The sequence below is a fragment of the Cupressus sempervirens genome, chromosome 9, assembly GCF_028749045.1.
Source record: "Cupressus sempervirens isolate cs-2001-9-10 chromosome 9, ASM2874904v1, whole genome shotgun sequence".
NCBI lineage: Eukaryota > Viridiplantae > Streptophyta > Pinopsida > Cupressales > Cupressaceae > Cupressus > Cupressus sempervirens.
The window spans coordinates 146,314,898-146,339,800 of NC_143126.1; the positions used below are offsets into that span (position 1 = coordinate 146,314,898).

The 24,903-nt window shown below is 32.0% G+C and overlaps 1 protein-coding gene across 1 annotated transcript; it reads right to left on the reverse strand.

The window, feature by feature from the left end:
- Positions 1-224: 224 nt before the first annotated feature.
- On the reverse strand, positions 225-4,228 carry LOC149537933 (putative disease resistance protein At5g47280). The gene is made up of 5 exons (XM_089799348.1): positions 3,158-4,228; positions 2,435-2,844; positions 1,968-2,323; positions 1,353-1,561; positions 225-1,201 (listed from the first exon to the last, which is right to left on the reverse strand). Exons 1-5 carry the CDS (start codon positions 4,014-4,016, stop codon positions 435-437), a joined length of 2,601 nt encoding a protein of 866 aa, XP_089655474.1. The 5' UTR covers positions 4,017-4,228; the 3' UTR covers positions 225-434.
- Positions 4,229-24,903: the final 20,675 nt, after the last annotated feature.

The window sequence follows — 24,903 nt, forward strand, 5'->3', positions numbered from 1 at the left end:
ATATATGAAAGATGATGTAGTCATTGTACACCTTAACTACCCTACTTATTAGTTTACTACATAGACATTTTCTACATTAGATTGATCCTTATTCAACTCCTTAATTTTTTTTAAAAATAATTACTAAACCATCCTATATTGTTGGGCCATTTTATTTTCCTTTCACAAAACTCTTATAAGCTGCTACCTTTATACGATCATTAGCTTCATATCAAAAGACAAACTAAATAAATCAATTCTTACATTATTAACTTGCATTCCTTATGTTCATACTAATCTTATATTTAATGCCATTCAAAATGATCATTATCATATGTTGTATACATAAATTATCAATCTCGAATGAGGTTTCTATCTAAACTTCATTTCATAAGAAACGCTACAGGGCTAAGAGCCTTCAACATAGAATATTGTATGATGTACCTATCAAAACTCTAATTTCCTTCCAGCCAATCCAAATTGGGTTCTTTCTCCTCAACAGCTTGAACTTCAAGATCGGTCCTGGAGCTCCTTGTGAATAGCCACTCATTCTTCTTGTCACATATCACTCTTTTGAGGGATGCCAGTTGAGCTAATTTTTGAAGAGTTTCCTTCAATTTCCAACCTTCTCCCTTGTTCACCTTCAAATGTATGCAAGATGAGATGTCAATGAGTTTTAGCTTTTTCAGACGGCAGATTGAAGGAGGCAGTGCTTCCAAGCCTAGAGATTCACACAATCTTATTTCCTTGACTGACTCAAGCTTATCCAGCTCATCAGGTAGCTTTGCAAGGCGATGGCAATGAGTAACTGACAATGTTTTCAGGGTAACTGAGGAAGAAAGTCCTGGTGGCAACTCCTCAAGATCAATGCAGTAGTCCACATTAAATTCCAAAAGCTTGGGAAAGTTGAACGTTTTATCCCTCCCAAGGCCCTCACATAGACTCATATTTATTTTCTCCAAACTCGTCAAGACATTGCATTCCTTGGGAACTATCAGCTTTTCAAGATGCAGAGCTTTAAGTTGAGAAAGTTCTTCAAAACCATCCACTCCACTAAGGTGGCTTCGTTTTGCTCCGTCATTGTTATGGATTATGAGAACCTTGAGTTTTTTCATTGTGCGCAAAAACTTTGGAATACAATATTCACTTGCAGTGAAACATAAAACCAAAGCTTCTACGTCAGGGAACTCCATTTCAGGCCAGTGTGAGTCCTTCATTGCCCCTAAATGTTCCCAGCAAACATGAAAGTCAAAGCTATGCTAAGATCATTTTTTTGTTTTAAATAGATCTAATTGTGATACATTTTCAATATTTTAGTGTGGAAGCACAGGCAAGCTTGAATTAGAACCTAAAATATCAGCTGTAGCAGTTACCTGTGTGAATGGAAACAATCTGGGCTTTAGATGAACAATCTTTATTTGTTTCCCACACTTGAGGAAAGCAATTTTCCATTTTAGGCATAAATAGCCTCCTACATTGAGTATTATAGTCCTGCTTCGCCAAATACAGGGCCAGATCTCTCATTACATCATGTTGAGAAAAGGAATATACATCCATGCAGTCATCTGTATTCTCTGCAGTCCTGGAATGACATGTAAGGGGCAACGTTTTATTAGGAAATTCCGCTATCTGAAAACAGAACACCAAATTGATTTAAATAAAAATATTTATCACAAAATGTTTCGGCTACCAACAAGATTTAGCGAAAAAAAGTAAATCAGGCTAAGGCTAAAAGAGATTCTACTTGCTTTCTTCAGATGAAGATCTATTCTTGCACTCAATTTGAAGTCCAACTTTCTATCAAATTCAATAATAGTGGACTTCCAAATCTAAATTTTTTTTATACCTAAACTATTCAAGAAGTTTCGAGCTTATATACGATAAAGCCAAATTTTTCATTTCAAAGTTTGTCTAAGAACCTGTTCCATCAAGCACAGACACACAAGGAAGATTAAAAAGAGTGTGCTCTAAGTAGCAATGCTCCTTACCCAGGATTCTTTCTCAAGTCCAGTAGGTGTCGATCTGCAAACTTCCATAAGAGCATATTGGCCTGGTCTGAAGTCATTTTACGAACATAAACCCAAATGTCTAGCAACGCCCTTACAGGAATGGCTTTTCTTTGTGGGAATGCACCCAGATCTAAGAAGCACTGCTTTTCATTTTCATTGAGCCCATCGATGCTAGTTTTCAATTTATTAAGAACGGAATCCTTGTGATAATCCTTAAATGGTTCTCCTGCTGAAAGCCTTTTCTCAGCTTGTTCCCAAACAGAATCGGGCTCACCAAATAGAGAGCTACCAATAACTTTAAGAGCTAATGGCAAACCATTACACTCTCGCTGCACCTGCACGTGAAATTTGATTACAACTAATCATGAATAATTCCCACATAGCGAATGAAGTTGAAAAGAGCAATTAAACTTGGAACGAATTAGGCATTGTGAGTAGGAGGCCACCTTTGTAATCAGTTCTTTATCACGACCATTTGGAATTGTGCGTTGTCCAAAGGCGTGGTGGCAGAAAAGTGAGAGAGCATGCTCCTGCTGCAAAGACGGTAGGTGATAAATATGTGTCCTCAACCCCTTCGGGATGACGTCTTTATCTCTTGTGGTTACTAGAGTCTTGTATTGCTTCTCTTCAAACAGCAGCTTTTCCAAGTGGACCTTCGACCAAATGTCATCTAGTATCACAAGAATTGGTTCATTTCTTGACATTATTTGCGATTGCAATTTGTTGTGTGCATCCTCATCATTTGTAAAATGAGGTTCTGAGCCACCAACAATATTTCTCCACATTTCTTTCAGAATACTTAAGAGATCTGGTCTTTCTGAAGCGACAATATATATTACTCTCCCTCTAAAGTGCTCTGCAAGTAATGGGAAAGCTTAGAACAGGGTAAAATTGAAAGGGCTTAAATCCAATTTTGATGGTGGGTCAACAGTTTATCAAACAGTTCGACAGCATTCTATCAAACAGTTCGACTAAGAACTCTTTAAATCTCAGTTAAACATATTGTGTTCTAATAATGTAATTTTAAAGAGCGTATAAACTGTATCAAACAGCCTTTTATCAAACAGTTAGACAGCATTCTATCAAACAGTTAGACTAAGAGCTGTTTAAATCTCAGTCAAACATATTGTGTTCTAATTAATTTTAAAGAGTGCATAAACTGTTCTTACTTTTGATATCATCGTCTTTGCAAACTGCCTTTGCAAGTGTAGATTTTCCCGCTCCACCCATGGCTGTAACTCCAACCACATTCACTGCATTCCCCAACAAATGATTCTTCAAATTCATTATGTGTTTATCGAAACCCCAGAAGCCACTCGGAGTATCTGGTGGGCAGCAAAGACTCTCATCCTGCTGTTGTCGTTCCTCAATTTTAGACTTCAAATTCTTTACCTCTTGATTCACAGTTCCAATCGCTTGATGGAGAGATTGAACCCCTGTTTCGACCCCATCGCGCACATTTTCCACCGCTGTACCCACAGTTTTCACCCCCACACACATCGTCTCCAGCTTTTCACTCATAATTTCCACTTCTTCGCACATAGCTTGCATCTGTCCGCGCATAGTTTCCACTCTGTCACTCACGTTGTCCAGCTGGCTAGAGAGGGAAACCTGCGCTTGCACCATGCCAACCTGAAGGCTGGAGATATAAACCTGCACATGCAGCATGACGACCTGAAGGTCATTTTGAATGAATTTGTTAATAGACTTGTCTAACTTCTTGATGCGTTCATTTATCTGGAATTTACGTAAGAGTCCACTTTTTTTGTACTCTTCTACCAGCCCATTGCCCTCGGCAATTTTGTCCCGAAATTTTGAGAATTTTTGCAGCGATGGATTCCGCAACGTTTCCGAATTCGACTCGCATATCTCCGTGACGATCGGTGACAAACTATTCACAACTTGTTCGAGTTTCTTACAATCAGAACCGCTCAAACTTTTATGGATGAACACGCCTGCTTTCCAAATGCCATTTAAGCCAAGCTCCAAGCCAGACTGCACGACAGCTCCCGCAACTATTGCAGCCATTGTTGTTTACCTCTTTAGGTTATTTGATTGGGATAAATAGCAGACTTAGCAGGGCAAGTGCAAGGAAATAGCAATTCCTTGGAACCCTCTCAACAATTGTGAGGAAGATCCTAAGAAATTATGCACAACTTTGGAACAATTCCAAGTATTGGACAGAGGGCCTGCAAAGAAATTCATTAGGACAGTGACAGAAGACTTGGAAAAGAAGAAACAGAGAAGTTTCGCAGAATTTTCAATACATATAATTAATTCAAGTCTTCGAGAGAGGACCCACAAAGGAAATTGAGGGCCCGGTTTGGTAGCGGGAATTAGAATGGAGTTGGCATTCGAAATTTTGAAAAAATTCTAATTCATTGTTTGGGTCCGTACAATCGGAATTGAAATTGGAAAAAAGTGGAATCCGGTATTCTCATTTGACCTCCAAAACAAGGATTCCAAATTCCTTCAAATACTTGTTATTTGGAATTCCCGTTTTAATTCCCATTTTAAATCCCATTTTTTGAAAATGAGGATTTCAACTAAAGTAAAATTCGATTGGGTTTGACTTTCGGATGCCTATTTGGGGGCACTTTTTTTTGCACTAATTTTTGAAATTTAATTTTTTTAAATGGGGGGAAAGTTTTCCGCTATTACTTGCTCATATATTTGCCAATGTTGAGTAATTTATCAGGCTTTTTCCGCCCGATCCGCCTCAGTAGTTACTGCAAAAAAGTTTGGTGAAATGACGTTTTCACATACATTGTTTCTCAGTTAAATGAATTGTATGCAGGACAAAAACAGTCTACTCTATTGATTTTTTTTCTAGCGTAAAAGTGTTTCAAGGTAAGATTTCATAAAAATTTAATACAAAAATTTAGACTTTGCACCTGTGAGTTTGAATGTTGTGAAGATCAATTTTTTTATTGGATCTCTCTCTCTCTCTCTCTCTCTCTCTCTCTCTCTATATATATATATATATATTTAATGAGATGTTTTTGACTCTTATTTCATCAATTCTTGTGATTCGGATTCATTCAACGAGACTTGAACAATATACATATTTCATATCAGTAATTATGTGAATTATAATCAATGGTATTTTTTTTATAGAGCAAGAGTAATAAAAGTTTTAGTATCCATTAGTACAATCTCGTCCTCATCTGTTATGATAATGTTTACTTTCAACATGACTTAATCTTTTTATACTTGTTAAAAATGTTTGGACTTCAACAAACCAAATAAGTATTGAATTTTTTTGCATGATGATAATGCTATAGCTAGATGATAATATTTTGCATGTTATTTTGGCAAGTACTCCAATTCCACAATGTGCAACCAAACGAAGGAAATGTGTATTCTCACAATGAATTCTTGGTCAACCAAACAATCCCAAATTGGATTCCCTAATCATAATTTGGATTCCAAGTTCCAGAATCCCAAAGCCAGCATTCCGAATGCCAATGCTTAATTTATATTCCAGCAACCAAACGGGCCCTGTGAAAGAATAAAAAGAGAAATCGAGATTCCTATAAATATTGATTTAGCCAAATCAAGGTTTTGCAAATCTTCATTCCTATTTTTGAGATTTTGTTTCACTTGGAAGATGAGTGTGACTTAGACACATTTTTATGCGTAAGCTTGTAGTTGCACGTAGACTCCAAAAAAGTAGTCCAATATATTATTTTAAGAGTAGTCCAATATATTGTTTTTACACTCTCAAAAAAGCATAACCAACTTTTGATTTTCAATTCCTACTTGCCAGTAGGAAGTTAGAAAACTTAGTTTTGAGACAAAATTAGAAGTCTGGTATTCTAATTCTATTTTGTCGATTTTGAAATAAACACACAAAAGTTTTCAAATCTAGATTTTGAAAAAGCCAATTCCTATCATCTTCCATGAACCAAATGAAAGGGGAAGATTTGGAGAAGAAGAAACAAAGAATTTGTGTAGACTAAAAGTAATTCAAACTCTTTGAAGATAACCCAATAAGAAACTAGGGAGAAGCAAAAGTGGAGCCAACAACAACAAAGATGTAGTCAGTGTGGTGCTTACACGATTTTTTTATTTATATGAATAATCCCTTCTCTATTAAATAAAACATAAAAGTTACATATGCACAAAAAAAGGGGTGTAGTAATAGTGGAGAACCCAATAAGAAAACTAGGAAGAAGTAAAAGTGGACCCTAATTGATTGGAACAACAATGGAGGATGTAGTCAGTTATGCTCCTTCAGCAATTTTTTTTTTTAAAAATATGAATAGTCCCTTATCTATTAAATAAAATATAAAAGTTACATATTCACAAAAAAGGGGTCGAGGAATACAAGATCACCATGTGAGAGTCACCATGGCACAACTATTCATAAAAAAAAAAATGCCCCTTAGGCAGTAAGAGCAATACTAGCTAAGGGAGGAGGATCTTGCCGGTCATAAAAACCTCAATGATTTGCAGGGTTGGAGGGAGGCTTAGGAGGAGCCCACCTATCATCAACAACAATAGCTTCTTCTTTATCTTCTACCTCTCCCTAGGAGATGAAATGACTAGGTCTAGGCGGGGGAAGGACCACTTGGGATCAAAGGCAGGAGGAATCAACCAGCCAACAGAGCCAAGAGCAGCATGAGGAGCAATCAGGGACCACCCAGAGCCACGCTGTGGAGAGGTAGAGCAACAACACTAAACATCCTAGTTGCTAGGAGAGTGGCATGGAGCCTGGGAGCGAGGTGTTTGTGAGCAGTAGGCCAAAGAGCTCTACTCGCAATGGCACCCATGGGGTGGAGTCTGGTTCGTAGAAGTAGAATTTGGCAGTACCCGAGCAACCGTACATAGAGCATTCCCCAATGATTGAGTAGCTCCTGTAGGTGGGCCACCTCCAAGGCCACATTGTTGGTTTGCACATGGATCTGTAGAAGTACATTATTACATATGCAAGCTTAGAAACATTGATATCAAGAAAAGTGTGAATAAAAAGCACCACATTTCTTAATCTGAGAGAATTTGAAGGGTATTTTGATGGAGTCTCCAAACATGAACATATGCCAAGCAAATGGTTTTGGCCTAAAGGGTTTGAAGAAATCATCTAACATGATTTCACTTTGAAGTGTGAGCAATTCTTGAAGGAGTGCATTGTTGTTACTCCAAATTGTCTTGCAGTGGGGCAGATTTTTACTTTTTTCTTTTTTTGAATTGCCACATACTTAAATTCATAATTTATCCCTTTTTACTTAACACACTTAATTATTGAGTCTCATAATTGTAAAGATGAAAATTATGAATTAATTTCATCATTACTAGAGAAAGATAGGAGATGTAAACATCATTTATTAATTGATTAAGCATGTATGGGAATTTTTTTGAATTTTCAAATTTTAGATAAAAATTTGGAGGATTAAAGTTTTATAATTGAAATATAAGAGTTTGTTGAAACTTAGATAATGATATATTCTTTTTATGTGGGATTGTCCTAGTAATTTTTTGAGTATAAATTTTCTATAAATTTGTTGAGGAAAATGATTTCAACAAAAAGTAATAGAATATATAAAATTAGTTAAAACACAAAAATCATTCTACAATTAATTGTATAAAACCCAAAGATTATGTTTTTAAGAGTAAAATAGATATGTATTAATTCAAGTAAGTATTCAAAATATAAGTAAAATGATAATATATCAAAAATTGTATGTTTTCTTGGTAATCATAGTATAAAAAGTTTATTTCTTTTTTAATTTAATTATTCTTTTAGTGATAAAATCAAAAAAATATTTTTTTATCTATTTTTTAATTAATTAAAATTATCATTAGAATATTTCTTTTTTCTTTTGTTTATTAACTATATATATATAATTTTAAGTTTGGCAATAAAACTAATTTTTCAAAAGGCAAGAGCCTACAACACAACAGTAAATTGTGAGCCTCTTATCGAAGAGGTCTTGGGTTCGAATCTACCTATGCTTAATAAAATAATAATTAATAATAATACATAATAATTAATCTTGGCTTCAACCTCTTATTAATCCAAAAAAAAAAAAATACTAAAATTTCAATCTATTTTTTAATAATTAAAACAATCAATATAGATTGTCTATTATATTAAATAAAAATATCAAAATTAGAATAAATAATAATAAGATTTCTAAATCTATAAAATATCAAAAAAGAAAAAATTGTCTATTTTTGAGTATTTTAAATTTACCTAAAAACTATGTATAAATCTTCTCATGTGTTGAACTTTTGCCTATAGATATCGGGTCAGAGCATTTTAAAAATCCACAAATGTGAGAAGACTCACACACTTAATGGCATTTGACATATTCATATGAATTAGGTTCAAATTGGATTTTCAATTGTATTTTGATAGTTGACTATTTTATATAGTGTTAAATCTCAATTATTCAATATAATGACTATTATATATAATGCTAAATGTCAACTATTCATTTAATAAACTAACTACTGTCTTTCTTGACTTTTCTATAACAAGGGTTTGCATTTATTATTTTAAACTATTAGGTGCAGACACAAAGATATATGTATTTTTCATTCAATCTTTAGAACAAATGTTTATTTTGTCCTTTTGTTATTTCAATGATGTCATCCATATGTTAGAGAGTATTTATGTGTTTGTTATTCAATTCTCTCTAATTTATCTTTATTCATCTACTATTTTGTATATTCCTTTTGATATTCTATTATTTTCAATTAAGTCATTCAATGTTTTTGTTGGCGTAAAAATAGTATTTGACATTTCTTAATTGGTATACTAGGCAATCCCTATTTCTAGGGTATAAAGTACATTGGTTACTTTATCCACTATTTTTTACTTCTAGGTTATGACAAACAATCAACTACCTCGGCCAATTATAGACATTTCAAGCAATGACTCTGACAAGGATGTCCAAACACTAACTGAGATGTCAACATCTATGAATTGGAGGGGAAATGACAAAAATAATATTGCGATTTTGTGTGCATAGTTTTGAGGAATGATTAATTGTGCACATTGTAAAGATAATCCAATAAAATATTTTCAAAGGGATTAAATCTTCTAATAAGTTAACAATGATCAAAATTGTCACATCCAAAGTTGCCTATTTGTTGTTCCCTTCCACCAACTATGGCACAAGTACTAATGTAATTAAGGTCAAAAGAAATAATTTGGAGTTATAAATTTGTTTGTATAATTTGATAAGAATCATTGATTAAGCTTTGGTATAATCTCATTTGAATGTATGAGTTCATTACTATTTAGACTCATTCATATTATTAGCTTTCAATTTTTTTTTATCATTTTTATTAGAATCTCTTGCTGACCTAGTTTTTGGGCAATGCTAGTACTATAGGTATATTGTAAATACTTTTCAATATTAATATATGATGCACACCTATGTTGCAAATCGCCTAGCACAAAAAGGCTTTCCTTCTTAATTCAAGAAAGTGCGAATCTAACATTTCATTCAACTCAACAAAATTTTTGATTGGTGGAATACAAAAGTTGAAAGAATGTTTCAAATTGCTAAGAAGCTAAATAAGGTTAATATAAATGTTAGATGATGGGAAAATGTTTTTGTTTGAAAATATTTTTTCAAAAGAAATGTGAAGTTATAAATAGATGGAATTCATTATAAAAGGATATCTACATCTTGGGAATGAGTCAAGAAGTTACAATAAAATTAAAGTTCTCTTATTCAAAGATTGCTTCATTCCTAAAAAGGAAGTTTTTGGAGGCAAAGATCCATAGTGATTTGGTTAAGGTCGTGGATAGACAAACTATACTTTTTAACTCAAGCACTATGAAATACCACTATTCAACAAATTTTTTTTTTTTGAAGGATGGTACTAAATCATTGATGACACCTCTAAAAAGTATAAATTTACTCTCTTTTAGTTTTAAAAAAAAATCTCTTCACTAAAATCAGAGTTAATGATCTTAGGATTTGGAATGACAACCTCGAGCTCATCCCCTTTCTTGATGATGACTAAAATTATATGGAGTTGCTTTTGGTCTATTTAAGGACAAAGGTTAAAATGATGAATTTCTCTTCGGAGATGAGAGGACTATAAAAGTGTAATGAAGTTTTAAGATGCATTAGTTAATGGAGGACAAGGATTTAAGAAAGATGAAGACATGTATTAAAGTTGTAGTCATGTGAAAAAAGTACCATATGTAAGAGTATGTGTGGTCACACATGTGTTATGAGCATGCTTATGCATTTATGAGAAAGGAGTAGAGTAAGTAGTCTCACTTACACATGTGAGAGTAGTAGGGACTAGAGATACTTGTCAAGTGATGGAAAGTTTATATTTTGATCCATGTATATGAATTTAATATTTGGAGTTGAAATGACAAGGAGTAAAGGTTATGTCATTTTTTAACTATTTAAGAAAATAGTAATGAAGCTTTGATTATTGTAAATCAATTAACTTATTGGTTATTAACTAGTTAATTTAGTTGTAGTGAGAGTGTGAGGAATTGTGATAGCTTGTAGAATGTTCACAACTACTACATGTGTTGGAGATGGGGTGTGGGGATTATCTCCTTGAGTGTTCCAAGTTTTCAATAGTTAGGCATTGATAGTTTTCCTTTGATTTATTATTTATTAATTTTTATTTTGGGTTTTAGCCTATGGGTGGGTCCACGACATCCTCTAGGATCCCAAGGATCCCCCTCCTCACCACCCCCTTCTTTTAAGAATTTTATAGTTTGTGGAACTCATGTGAATGTAGTTAATTTTCTATTTCATGTTGTATATCAATTTAAGTGCAATCATGTTTTGAGATTCTGTTCAAACCCCAATAATTATTTGAAATAAATAAGGATTACCAAATGGAGGTGATCAATTTGGATGTTGCTGATAGTGTTTTGTATTTTTCAAAGAATGCTTTGATTTTTAAATGATGGATGCTTGTATCACTTTCTCTATCCTAGAAACATGAGTTCCAATACTTTTAACAACAATGCAATTCAACCAAAAGACATACAACGAATGCATTGTTAAATTTTATATTTTTTTGGTAATTAAAGTGCATAAATTTATTTTTTCTCATTGGTATTTCGACTAACAAAAATAAGAAACACAAATAACTAGCTTTTCACATAATTTTAAAAGACACATAGATTTTAAGAGATCTCTATATGTTTAACAAATTCTCAAATGCACAATTGACCAAATTAAATATTGAACTGCATCTAATGGATGATCTTTGTTTAATCCTATCCTACAATACATGTGGTATTAGAATCACCATTAATTATAGGGTATGTGCATGATCATGAGGGGACAAAATGTGGCAATGTAAAAAACACGACTCTCACATCTACCTAAAAATGCAAAAAATACATGTTGAGTTTTTAGTGGGCCTAGGTGTTAATATACTTGACAATGGTAAACACTTAAGCATATTGGATATCCAAAACATATTAGATATCTGATATGTGCATATATATAAAATTGTTAGTTTTTATAGATTTTATATATTTGATACATGATTCTTTGTATTTGGGAGGGAAATTTTTTATTTCTTCCTTTAACATATTAGTGGTGCCCCTTCACCAAGGGTCGCCACACTTATAGTTATATAATATAATAATTATATTATTATATAATACAATAATATAATATGCTATAATTATTATATTATGAATCAATAATAACTATATTATTATATAATATAATTAGGTCACAATTATATCAATATAATTATATTATCATAATTATTTATGTTATATATGTTGGCTTGAAGGAATCTAGTTAGCTACAGTAACATCAACACTCCTTAGCTAGGGAGGAATCCTTTTTATCATTTACAAGTTACATCACCTTATTGTTATGATAGACCACAATGGATACATCCATATGTGGAAATATATCAGCTCATGTGATATTGCCCATTATGGATTATTCATAGATATTAGTTCGCTTGATATCTTTCGTTACAAATTTCTATAAATATCACCTCACTCATCCACCATTATGATTTCCCATTAATATCACCTCACATGATATCCACCATTATGGCTTATAAAAATATTTGCATGTAATATCCACAAATATTAATTATCCATGGATATCACCTCACATGATATCCACCATTATGGTCATCCATAAGTATTACCTCACAAGATGTCAACCATCATGTGAGATCATCACCTCACAATGATGGTAAGATGCATAAGTTTTTATCAATTTAAGATCACCACCTTATAATAATATTTGTCATGGCTCATCTATAGGGTGAACAAGAATTACAAGAAAGTCAACATGGATTCTCTCACATGGTGTTCTCATGACATCACACATATGACATCCATCATGAACCATATTATAGGGTGGCACTAAGGGCTTACACCTGAAGTCTCTCTCAAAGAGAAATGTATTTACAAGGTATTGTACCTCAAAATGCTCCCTCTTGATGAAGAAGAACTCATAAACAAGGGATTGCACCTTGAACTTCTCCCTCATGAAGAAAAACTCATTATAGGACATCTTAATGAATGACTAATGTTGAGACTCCTTCTCAGCCATGGCTTCATTATCCAAAGTACCAAGCTTGTCTTGAAAATACACAAACTTGACTCTAACAAGTGGCTTGGTGATAATATCATTCATTTGGCAATTGTACTTTAACTGGGTAGTATTCCTTTGCACCATATCTCTAATATAGTGATATTTGATCTCTACACAATTAGGTTTGCATAAAAAAAGGGTTGAAGTCTACATCACTCTGGGTGAATCTCAAGCTCACCAATTATCGATCTATTAAGGAATATTATGACCTAGGTGTTGACATAAATGACTTTCAACCTACACATATGGAGTTCCATCCCATGAATCATCCTCATCTAACTACTATTGTATCCTAATCATTATAGAAACCATCTAACATGTTCTACTTCCTTTGAAATAATATGACCATGATCCTCAAAAGATGATTGAAATAATTCCTCTGGTTGCTCCCTCAGTAATTGAAGCACACCCTACTTACATGGTCTCAATCATGTAATATATATTTGATGCATCCCAAGGATAAATAATCCTCAATGAAGATGTTGAAACATTACAACAATGAGTAACACAATAGAAACAACAAGATTTAATCAAAGAAAAATAATCTATTATCATAATTTAATCCAATTACATTAAACTTGCTTCATATATGTTGGATTATAGTGTCTTCCCAATTAAGACCTAATACAAAGAATGACGAACTCATACCACACTTACGATCTATCAAGACTTGGCACTAACATTTAATTTTGTATCTCCCTCTCCCTCTTCTTATCTCACATTACATTATATTATATTTATATGCATCAAGACTTACAAGTCAACTCAAAGAATCATATTCTCCAATATCAAAAAAAATATGTTACACCAAATAGAACAAGCCTTAAAGATAAGATCAATAGTTGATCCCATAAATAAATAGAGATGTGAATCTAGAGATAAATATTTATACACAATCCATGAATCCCTACCATAATCCATAATCATTGTAAGCCACAAACAATGCATCTCACAATGAAATTCCATTTCTCGCTCAAGTACCAATGAATAATATGCTACCCAAGGGTAAAACCATGATAAATTATTGAGTAGGATTCCTAATGATGCATGATCATAGGATAATGATCCAAAATAGGTCCCAAATAAGATTCAAAAATTGTACACATAGATATGTTACAAAGTAAAGTCCACCAATATAACTAAGAGGGTAGGGGGGTGAATTAGTTATGTGAGCTAAACAACTTTTATCAACTTTAACAAAACTAAAATATGCAACCAATAGATGTAGTAACCACAAGATAATAACCATGGATTGTGACACAATATATGTTAACTAGGGAAACGCTTGATCAGAGGGAAAATCATGATGGGAACAATGCCCATAAGATAATGTAATAATATAGAAAGTTCTTTGTGAAAGGGTGTGACCCTATTGGAATTCAAGTGAATATAATCAATACATACGAGTCCCTATTAGGAAACTTTGAATCCCTATCAGGAGATTCCAATCCTATTAGGATTTGATAAGAAGATAGTTGAACCCATTGTCCAAATTGCTTCAGAATTGGTTTAACTAAACAATTCAAGATAACATATCAAAGAAAAATGAACTGATTGAAAAAACAACTTGTCTTACCAATTTAGTTCCTTTGGAGTTCAATACTTATCCTTAGCATCAAACACTTTTATGATATTCACAATTTTGCATCCAAAGCTTGCATAACATATATATGACCACATATAATCAAGGATTACTTTAGTGGCAAATCTTCACCATTTGGCGATCTTGTCACATAAGTCAATTGTCATTTGGTGAATAGCACATGTAACGTAGGTCAACTATGTCGCTAGATATTTATATGATTTGGGTCCAATGTTGGTGGTAGGCACCCATTAGTTTTCACATGATTGGTCAAAAATCTTGGTCCAATCGCCACTGTAATATACGTTTATTTTAAGAATTTTGCCATCCTTTGCATGTTGTTTTTTATTGGACAATGTTATTTTTCCATTACTAAAACTAATTAATTTTCCCTTGGGTTGGGTGTCGCCTACCATTTTGCTAGCCTAGATTGGACTATAAGATACTATTATTCTACACAATTTTCTCTTTTCCAATCTGGATACTAGCACTTCTTATTGTTGTCAAAGTTTTAGAGTACTAAGTGCATTGCCTATTGACTCGTGGACCATGGTTTTTGTAAAGGTAAGTTATTTTTAATTTATTTTTTATGTGGTACTGGTACTAGTTATTTTTTACTATCCAGTGTCCACTGGACATCTCACATGATAAGATAGGTTTACGAAATTTATCAGGTAGTACCATAGACTGTAGTACCATAGTACCCTTTTAATGAGAATGAATCATATTATTGTTATTATATGTAGTCTAAGTAGTCTACTATCACAGTCTTTGACTCATCACTCTTTGAGTCTTTTATTCAACAAGTTGAATTTTTTTTGTAGCCTTTATCAGTTTCCAATGTCAAATGAGAGGGGTAATCGGGGTTGTGATAAGATCCTTGAAAGCCAAGAGAGGCCACCATTACCAAAACACAGAACCATATTCGCTTATTTTCGTGGTGGAAATGTTGGCAACCTACAAGATTCATAAATTAGATCTCTAGTGCATATTGAAAAAAGAGATTCATCACAAGTTGGAGACCATATTAAAGAAGTTGAAGTTGGTGAACCTAATATCTTAGTCAAGGACAAACTTGAACATGATTTGAAGGCACTTACCCTGAGTAGGGAGTCACAAACTAATATTATAGGCTTGAAGTTGGGTGAGAAAACCAAAAGTGAAATTTTCATTGATTTTATTTTTTAAAGATGTTGAGATTTTCATTGATTCTAGTTTTTATACATGTTGAACTTGAGATTTTCATTCATTCTAGTTTTTAGACATTTTAAAATTTTCATTGATTCTAGGTTCTTTAAGAAATTGTAACATAATGCATTTTATAGAATAAGCTTTCTTTAAAAAAAAATTATATTATAATTTATAATTATAAATTAACATGTAACATAATACATTTAACAATTACAAACAATTATATAAATATAGAGCCTAGAGAAGTCTAATATTAAAACCCTTTACAAATGACCCAATGTCAAATGACCCTAAATTCCCTTTTATATATACAAGGGAGAAATAATAGCTATAGGTTGGTTTGTAATTGTATATATAATTTGATTATTACTACATTATGTGTGTACAATCACATTTCCACATTGCTACATTTTCAATTGTACAATTTTTTCGAGTAGGATTAGGAAAATTCTTTCCATCTACTCTGTGTAGTACTAGTATGCCAGTGCTTAGCTGTCCAGCTATCTTGATATGGTGGCTTTTGATTCTTGTAACAATTAACATTAAACAAAGTGGAAATTAAATCTAAAATTTGAAATTAAAGAGCAACAAGTAACAAAATGATTATATTACTATCACTTACTAAGTTGTTACATCTTAGTGCTATGACTGACACTAATATATTGAGTAGATGACCCAACTCTAATCATGTTCTTTAGGGTGCTCCATTCTACATCATTTGGAAGCTCTATTTTTTTGAGGTTGTACCTAAATAGTTTGAACTTGTTTGATAATGAATACTTCGAAGAGATATTTTTATATGAGTCAAGGAATTTATCTATAACTACATTCTTTGTTGACAATGGTTTGATGCAACTTGCAATTCTTTCCGGAGTGGTTTCCTTAGGAAACTTTTCTAAATCTGAGTTCATGGTGTTGTGCAACTTTTTCATTTAATATTCTTTTCCAATGAATTTTCCATCCGAGTTAGCTAGATTTGGTAATCCAACATTTAGCAAGTTCACTATGCCATGATTCATCTTCATCAAGTCTCTAGAAGTAGATTTTAGAGATTCATCTATTTCCATTATTTTTTCACAATTTTTACAGACAGGAAAGGTCATTTCAGAGGCATCACAACAATTGTTTATTCCTTGGTTTGTCAAATCATTGTCATTGGATCTCTATACTTTATTCAAAATTTGTTTTGTAATATTTTCCAAGGAAGTGGTGAAGATACTTTTTTTCCCTAAACATCTTTTTTAACATTTTCAAAGACATCTCTGATATTGCTATTTAAATCAAGCCATTCAAATAAGCTATCACTAATCTACATTAGTTTCTCCCAATTTTCTTGTTTGATAAGATTAATTATGTTTATCATAGTATCCTTGACATGCTGGTCTTATGTAATTATGTTTTGTGCAATTACATCCGCCATCTTTTTCTTCATTTTAAACATCTCCATTTCACTCTTTTTTTGTATTTCCTCTAGTTTCCCATGCCAATTAGTTGCTCTCTTCCTCTCATCCTCCAATTTCTTCTTCAAATCTTCAATTTTCTTTGCAGTAGTTACCTCTTTTTTCTTCTCATCCTTGAGTTCCCTTTTCAAATCATGGATTTTCTTCGCAATGGTACTCCTCCTTTTTCTTTGCATTTTTAGATTCCTTCTTAAAATCGTGGAGTTTTTTTGTAGTATGAGTAGACTCCTCTTTCTTCACATTCTCCAATTGCTTCTTCAAATCAAGGATTTTCATCGTAGTTGACTCCTCTTTTTTCTTTGCATTCTCCAATTCCTTCTTCATATGGTGGATCGTGTTACTATTTGTAGTTGCACTAGACCTTTTTTTCTTCACATTCTCCAATTCCTTCTTCAAATTGAGGATTGTCTTTGTAGTTGACTCCTCTTTTTTCTTCATATTCTCCAATTTCTTCTTCAAATTGTGGATTGTGTTTGCACTAGACTCCACTTTTTTATTCTCATTCCCCAATTCCTTTTGAAAATTATCAATTATCCTTGCATTATACTCATTTTTATTTTCATTCTCTAATGCCATCTTCAAATTATAGATTTTATTTTTGCAGTTGTACTAGATTCTGTTGTCTTCACATTCTCCAATTCCTTCTTCAAATCAAGGATCATTTTTGCAGTTGACTCCTCTTTTTTCTTCATATTCTCCAATTACTTTTTCAAATTATGGATTGTGTTTGCACTAGAATCCTCTTTTTTCTTCTCATTCCCCAATTCCTTTTGCAAATTATTAATTATCCTTGCATTAGACTCCTCATTCTTCTTTTCATTCTCTAATGCCATCTTCAAATTATGGATTGTATTTTTAGTAGAGGAGTACTTTTTCCTTTCATTCTCCAATTCAATCTTCAAATTATTATTTTCCTTGATAGAAGAGTTTAGGTTAGTTTTTAATTTATTGTTTACCTATTCACTACTTTGTACAGACTTGAACAACTATGTAGTAGAGGCTTTTTCATGTTGAAATATTTTTTGCACTAATCCAGTTCTGTAGTCATATTTTTCAGTTGTTCATTCATCTTTTCTTGCTGAAAAATTGCCTCTATAGAAGAAGAATTATTTATCCTATTTTGTAATTCTTTGAACCTATTGTCTATTGTTTTCTCCTTGGCCTTCACATTATCAAGGTCTTCTTGTAAATTTTCTATTTGCTTTGCAAGCTTTTTGTTTCCCTCTCCACTTTTAGAAGTGTAGAGTAGACTATTTTGTTGCTCTCTTTTGATATATTGATTTTGTCAATATTTTTCACTTTTAAAAAATCTATTTGAAGACTGGTAACTTGTACATCATTATGATTTATTATATTTTCTAGTGGATTATTATCTCTAGCTAGGGGAATAACAACCATGAAGTTCATCATTTCAATTTTTGGATCATATGTTGGAATTATATTATTACTAGATCCTTGATGTTCAACAACTGCATCACTTTTCAATGTCTTCATAATTTGCCTATTTTTTTTACTTGTCATATCAAACTTTGATGCAAAGTCATTTAAACTAAAATTTGGGTTTGTTGACACAATTGAGTGTTTGAAAGGTGAATTATCAGTTGTATTGTTGTATGCTCCTCCAACTCTAGTTACACTTACTCCACCTACAATTGTATTTTGAGGATTGTCAACATACTAAAGATGACCGATTCTAAATCTTGATGTTTTAGGACTATTTTCAGGGTTTTGTACATAAGCTACCGATGCATAAATTGGTGAAGTAATCACTGAAATTGCTTGTGTTGTAATTGTCATAACTTTTTTCTTTTTTACACAAGGTTGAACCATGCTAGTGCTAGTGCTAATGCTAATGGGATGAACTACAACTGGATTTGAAGATTTAACAAATTTTGTGTTGGGATGACCTTCAAAAGCAGAATTATAATGTTTTTTTTCCCTTTCTAGATGAATCATCTTCAATCTCATTGGAGAGTCCAATAAATGGTTAACTTCCACTTTTGGGTCAGTCTGGTACTGTAATTGGATTCTGAATCCCTTCACCACTTGCACCAATGGGCCCTATACTTGCATAACCCATTTTTTGTATCATAGTTACACCTTTATCATATGTTTGTTTAATAAAATCACTTATTTGAAGACTAACAATATGCTTGGTTGACTCCGGATCCTGAGTACCTTGAATGTCTCCATCAGATTGGAGGTCCTTCTGTCTTTGACTATCACTATCACAGCAAATGCCAAATTCATATAGTATAGTTGGACACTCTTTATTCCAATAAGCTGAGAAGTTCATCCTCCTCAATTTCCTCAAAACTTGTCGAGGTCTTTGGTTCACCTAAATTTTGTCTCATTTTCCAAAAATTAGTCATCTTGGTCTGACACCATAATTCAAATTTGCATGCCTTTTTAATTTTTTTTGGCATAGAACTCTTAGAAGGTTGAGATGCTTTCTTCTAAAAATTTGAGTATGTCAGAGGCTTTGATTTGTGACTCTGATATGTGCAATGTTGTAAGTTGGGATGATAATTCTTGCATTAAGATATTATTCTCTATTGTTTGTTTCTCTATCTCTTTCGTAACCTCATCCCACGAATCCATGTTTTTAAACATTTTTATCAATGGCATCTCTTGATGTTGATATTTGCTTGTAGAATTCCCATTAGCAATAAGTCTTGTTTTTATTATGTTCAGTGGATCATAATTCCAGTGACTAGCAAAATCAAATCCATTTTTTTTTACCAATTCATTTGCCACTTTGAAAGCCTTTCTCTCAAATGTGAGGCCTCTAATTGCGAAAGGCAAGGAAGGAAATATCATTTTCTTTTGCTATCTAGTGAAAAGTTCAACTGTGATCTCCATCTACCATACATATTCTAATGCAAGAATCCTCTCTGTAATATGCATTAGAAGTTTGTATGGTTCAATCACTAAACTGTAGAACCTTAACATAATGTAGTCTTGCATGAAGAACCAGTCACCCAATTGAATTTGACATCCCAGATGAATTCAATATTTACAAGACAAAGGCAATCGAGGCATCAAAGTGCATGTGATTTTTTGATAAATAGGTGTCAAAAATTAGTCTACAATATGGTTGTAGTTATTATTGTTAGTAGTCATCCTCATCTTATGTATCCACTCATATACTAGGCTTGGAGTCTCTAACTTCTTCTAGGTTTTCTAATCAAACTTATAGACCTCAATATCAAGCTCGTTTTTCTTTGTCTCAAATATTGGGTGATGCTTTGCTAAAGGAAGGTAGCAAAAATAACTTGTGAACCTAAATGTCTTCATCTTGCTTGTAGTTGTACTTTGTTTAATCATTAGTAATTGTTCTTGCATAGATTCAATAATGTGTTGAACATAAATATATCTTACTTTTACATTCTCAACTGACTGACCTTGACAATAGATATTATAAATCATTTCAAGAACATTGGCCCCATTTCCTTGTTACTATCCAATCCTAGACAAAATGATAACAAATAAATAGTATAATAAACCCATGGCCCAACAATATCATACTGATAAGGAGGTTTATGGTCTATGCCCAGTGTAACAGTAACACTAGTATGACCAGTAGACAACTTTGAGTTTATTAAACTCTTAATATATGAATCTTGAAAAACTCTATCTAGTTTGTCATAAACCTGTGCTAGTTTATCCAAGTCAATGTGCTCATTAAAGCTTTCTAGTTTAAACCCTGGCCCTAGGTCTAATAGAGTGAAAAATTCACTCTCAGTTATGTATCAAACTTCCTCCTGAGTGTTTTGGTTTACAATTGCCTTTTGATTTTCATCATAATTCTGAGCACATAACATTACAATTTTAGGGCAAGGGAATACTTTGGGTACAACAAGGTTTGCTAATACACTAACCAAAGCAGCTAGTTTATTTGTATGTGTACCAATACTTTTGTTATATTTGAAATAATTTATCCCCTTTTATGGATCTTTCCACTTATTAAATAATGAATCTGTAATTCCCATGATTCCCAAATCTCCATGGATAATAGGATAAACAAAACCATGACATTCATCGGTGAAACCTGAGGTTTGTAGCACTTGCCTGATTTCTATAATGTCTTTCTTTTCCTTTGTGCTTGCACTCGTATTGGAGGTTTTTGACTTTATTTTGACCATGCTTGCTACTGGTTATTACACAAAATTCATCTTCAAGCCCTATTTTAAAAAATTGCAAAGTGTAAACCTAAGACAATAAGAGTCAAGATTTCTATTATTACAATTGCACTAAATTTAAAAAAAAAAATTTAAATACCCAGAATTTAGATTTAAGATTTGATAATACCAATGCTAGTAGATACTTAGATAATTGGTGTTGTCCTATGATACTCAAGTTTCAAACTTTTAGTCTTCAAAATAGAAAATGGAATTTAGTCAAAATCTTTAAAAAGTTGAAATTTGAAAACCCTATAGTATCAGACTCTCAAGAACTTTGATCTTCATAGTTTAAAAACATAAAAGGTTAATAGTTAAAAGTTAAAATGTAAGTATTAAGTAATTAATGGTTTAAAGTACTTTACTAATACTATGTATAGTGTACATGTAAATGACATCAAGACTCAATAATGTACATAATTATAAAAAAAAAAAAGTAATCATTAATTACATTAATATACATTTAAATTTTGAAATTTATATATTTTAAATAAATTAAATAATAAAAATTAAACTTAATAATTGATATAATTTTCAAGTCAATTTATGGAATGTTATCATTGTTGTCAAGAGTCATCCAGAATCGTGACATGTCACAGACACGTGTCTTTGACACGTGTCATGATTGTGGATGTTTCTTGACAATAATGATAACATTCTCAAAAGTTACCCAAAATTCTTCTTGGGTTGTTGATCCGTCTTTTACTTAATGGTCAAGATTAACTAATAATTTTTTAAAAAGATTAAATATAATTATTTTTAGTTGAGCTCTGACACTTAATTGGACATTTCAATGACTAGACATGTGTGATGATACTGGATGAATGTAAGCACATGGGAAAATATTCCCCAAATTGATCTGACATTCATCTTGAGCTATCGATCTTTCTTTTGATCAATGGTTAGGACTCAAATATAATTATAAGAAGGTATCTTGGACTACATGTGTCTCAATTTTAGGTAGTGGAATGTTTTCACAAACACATGTCACGATTCTAGATGTTTCTTGACAACAATGATAACATTCCCAAAATTCACCTTGGGCCGTCAATATTTATTTTAATCAATGGTCAGGACTCAGACATAACTATAAGAAAGAATCTTTGATTACACGTGTCCCAATTTTGGGTAGAAATAGAATTGAACTTAAATTTTTTAAAATTTGGCCTAAAATAGGGTTGCGGTCGTTGATCTATTGTTCATTGAATGATCCAAATCAATTCGTGAATTGTTAATCATTTTGCATAACTAATATTAATTATTTAAATTTAAATTTATCTTATTGTTGCATAATGCAAATAAGAACTTAAATCACAAAGTGCAGTAACTAGTTGCACACATTTTACTAAATGATTTAGTTAAAACATACAAATTATTTGAATTTCTTGACAATTTCCAAAAGCCTTGACTTGGATTAGAATAAAATTAAACATGTAAAATTAATGAAATATCAAAATTTTGAAAATATAAAATTATAATTTGTAAATTGTAATCAATTATCATTTATCAATCAATAATTGCTTGATAATGATAACTTGATTTAATAATCGTAGCATTTTTACTTAAATAAAATTAATTTAGATTATAATCAATTTATTTGCTAAATTGCTTCAGCTTGATAATGATAAGTGATAACTTAATTTAAATTTAGATAACCATGGCATTTTTCATTTAATTCAAAATATGATAAAAAGTTAAAAATATGATGATGATCATGATATTTAAATAAATTTACATTTGAAAATAGGAAATAATGAATAAATAAATTAATATTCAATATTTTATACGAACATTTATATATAAGTTATAATTTGAACTTTTTATTTTCAAATCAAATTTCAATATTATTTATACAATTTAAATTGCATGATCAAGAATCACGAATCATGATTCATGAATAATGATTTTACATGCATCATATGTTTAACTTTAACAAACTATTTATTTATTTGTTTAATTTTTAAAAAAAATTAATAATAGCTAAAACTATTATAACTAATAGCTATTAACTTGCATGGTCCTAGCCCCTGTGTTCATATATTATCAAATTTTATAGGTTTTGAAATTTGAAGGACATACATATACATATTACAAATTTTCATTGGACAGTTTTCAATTGAAATATTTTTTACTATAAATCATTAATCAAATATGAAACCATAAAGGGATTTTTGAAACACTTTTTTTTGTTTCTAACTTTATAATAGTTAATTTTTTATAACAGAGTAACATACTAACATTTGAATAGTGCATTGAGAACTAGAAGCCAAAAATAGAGTCATAGACTAATAGGAACAATGATTTGAGAAGCCAAAAAACTATTTTTCATTGATTATATATGAGTTTGTACAATGTACATACTAATGATTCATAGCATAGATATTTAAAATAGATGATTAAATCAATTTGATTTTACTAGTTTGTAATTTACAATAAAGGGCAAGGCCCAATCCAAAAAAAACAAATATCTTAAAAGCATTTTTCTTCCCAAAGGGCATGGGTCAAAGAAATAGGAAACAAGGAACAAGGAACTAGGAAACATGGAGCATCAACAGGCCAAGGGCTTGAAGCCTTCAATTAGAAAGGTCTTCAAGTCCCTTCGCGAGGACTCTTCTAGAGATGATAATGTTGCTGAACTCATGTAGCCATGTGAAGTTAGTGTTGCTGACATCATCCAACAACAACCATTTCCACAGAAAATTCCTCCCAAGTTGACCTCACTTCCTATGGCAAGTCAATTGGCGTTCATTCATACCAAGAAGGAAGGGATGCTTCTATACAATGCTCCCTATACGTTGCTCCCAACACTTGTCTGCTATGTCTACAAAAGGGATGCTAATGCCCGACCCTAGTACATGCTCAACCAATACAAGAATTTTGATGCCATCTTCTAAAAATGTTTCCTTAAAAATGTTATGCATAAGCATTAGAATGTCTTCCTGATTTCCTCCAAGTTTGAGAAGAGACATGAGGAAGCGGGAGGTAATATTTGTAGACATGTGATACCTCTTCTCATTTCTTAATAATAGATGGATGAGGACCATGAATAAAGTAAGGCGGATAAAAGGACCTATGGCATCTTCCTTGCAAACTATGGGTAGGACATCCTCAAGTATCATTCCCAAAAAGGGCTTTTGTAGACCCATTGTGGTGTATTTTAACTTAATTGGTGTGTCCATGACAGTTACAACCCTAAGATTCTAAGAAACTTTGCAAACTAAGAAACTCTACAAATTGAATTGAGATTCAAGAATTTGAGAAATGATAATGAAAGAGGAGTTTAAGAGGCTCTTTAATGGCATTTGCATTAAATTTTTTGGTGTTCATGATCTTTCGTATCTTTTTTTGTATTCCTATTAATTTGCAAGTGTGCAAAATGTACTCGCATTAATGTCAGATAGTCAGAGTGCCTACCTCGGTGGCTATAAATAGAATGTAATAATTGTAACTGTCAGTACCATATTTATGATTTTAATCTTGATGTGATGTTCACTACATTCTAGTTAATGGTTTCCGTGCAAAACTTGCCATGTGTCTTCATTCTAGAGAATTTCATATGGCTCTAGGTCTTTTCAAGTAGCTGGCCCTGAAATGCATCTTCTTTCATTGATCTCTAATTAATCAATGATCAATAAAACTAACGTATTAAATATACGAAAGTGATGATAGCATGTTGGTAATGGTGACACTGACATAACAATGTAATTAATAATAGACCTAAGACAATACACAAGTGACTAGTTAGTAGTTAGTATAGTTGGCTACTTGGCAACTAATACCTTAAAGCCTTAAAAGGTTAGTAGACAATACACTTGCAAATTTTCTTTTAGAGTAATTTTTTTTTTTTAGTTTACCACTACAGATTAGCTAAGAACATTATTATTTATTTTCCTACAAAACAAGTAATTCTCCTTTGACATTACAATCTCATTT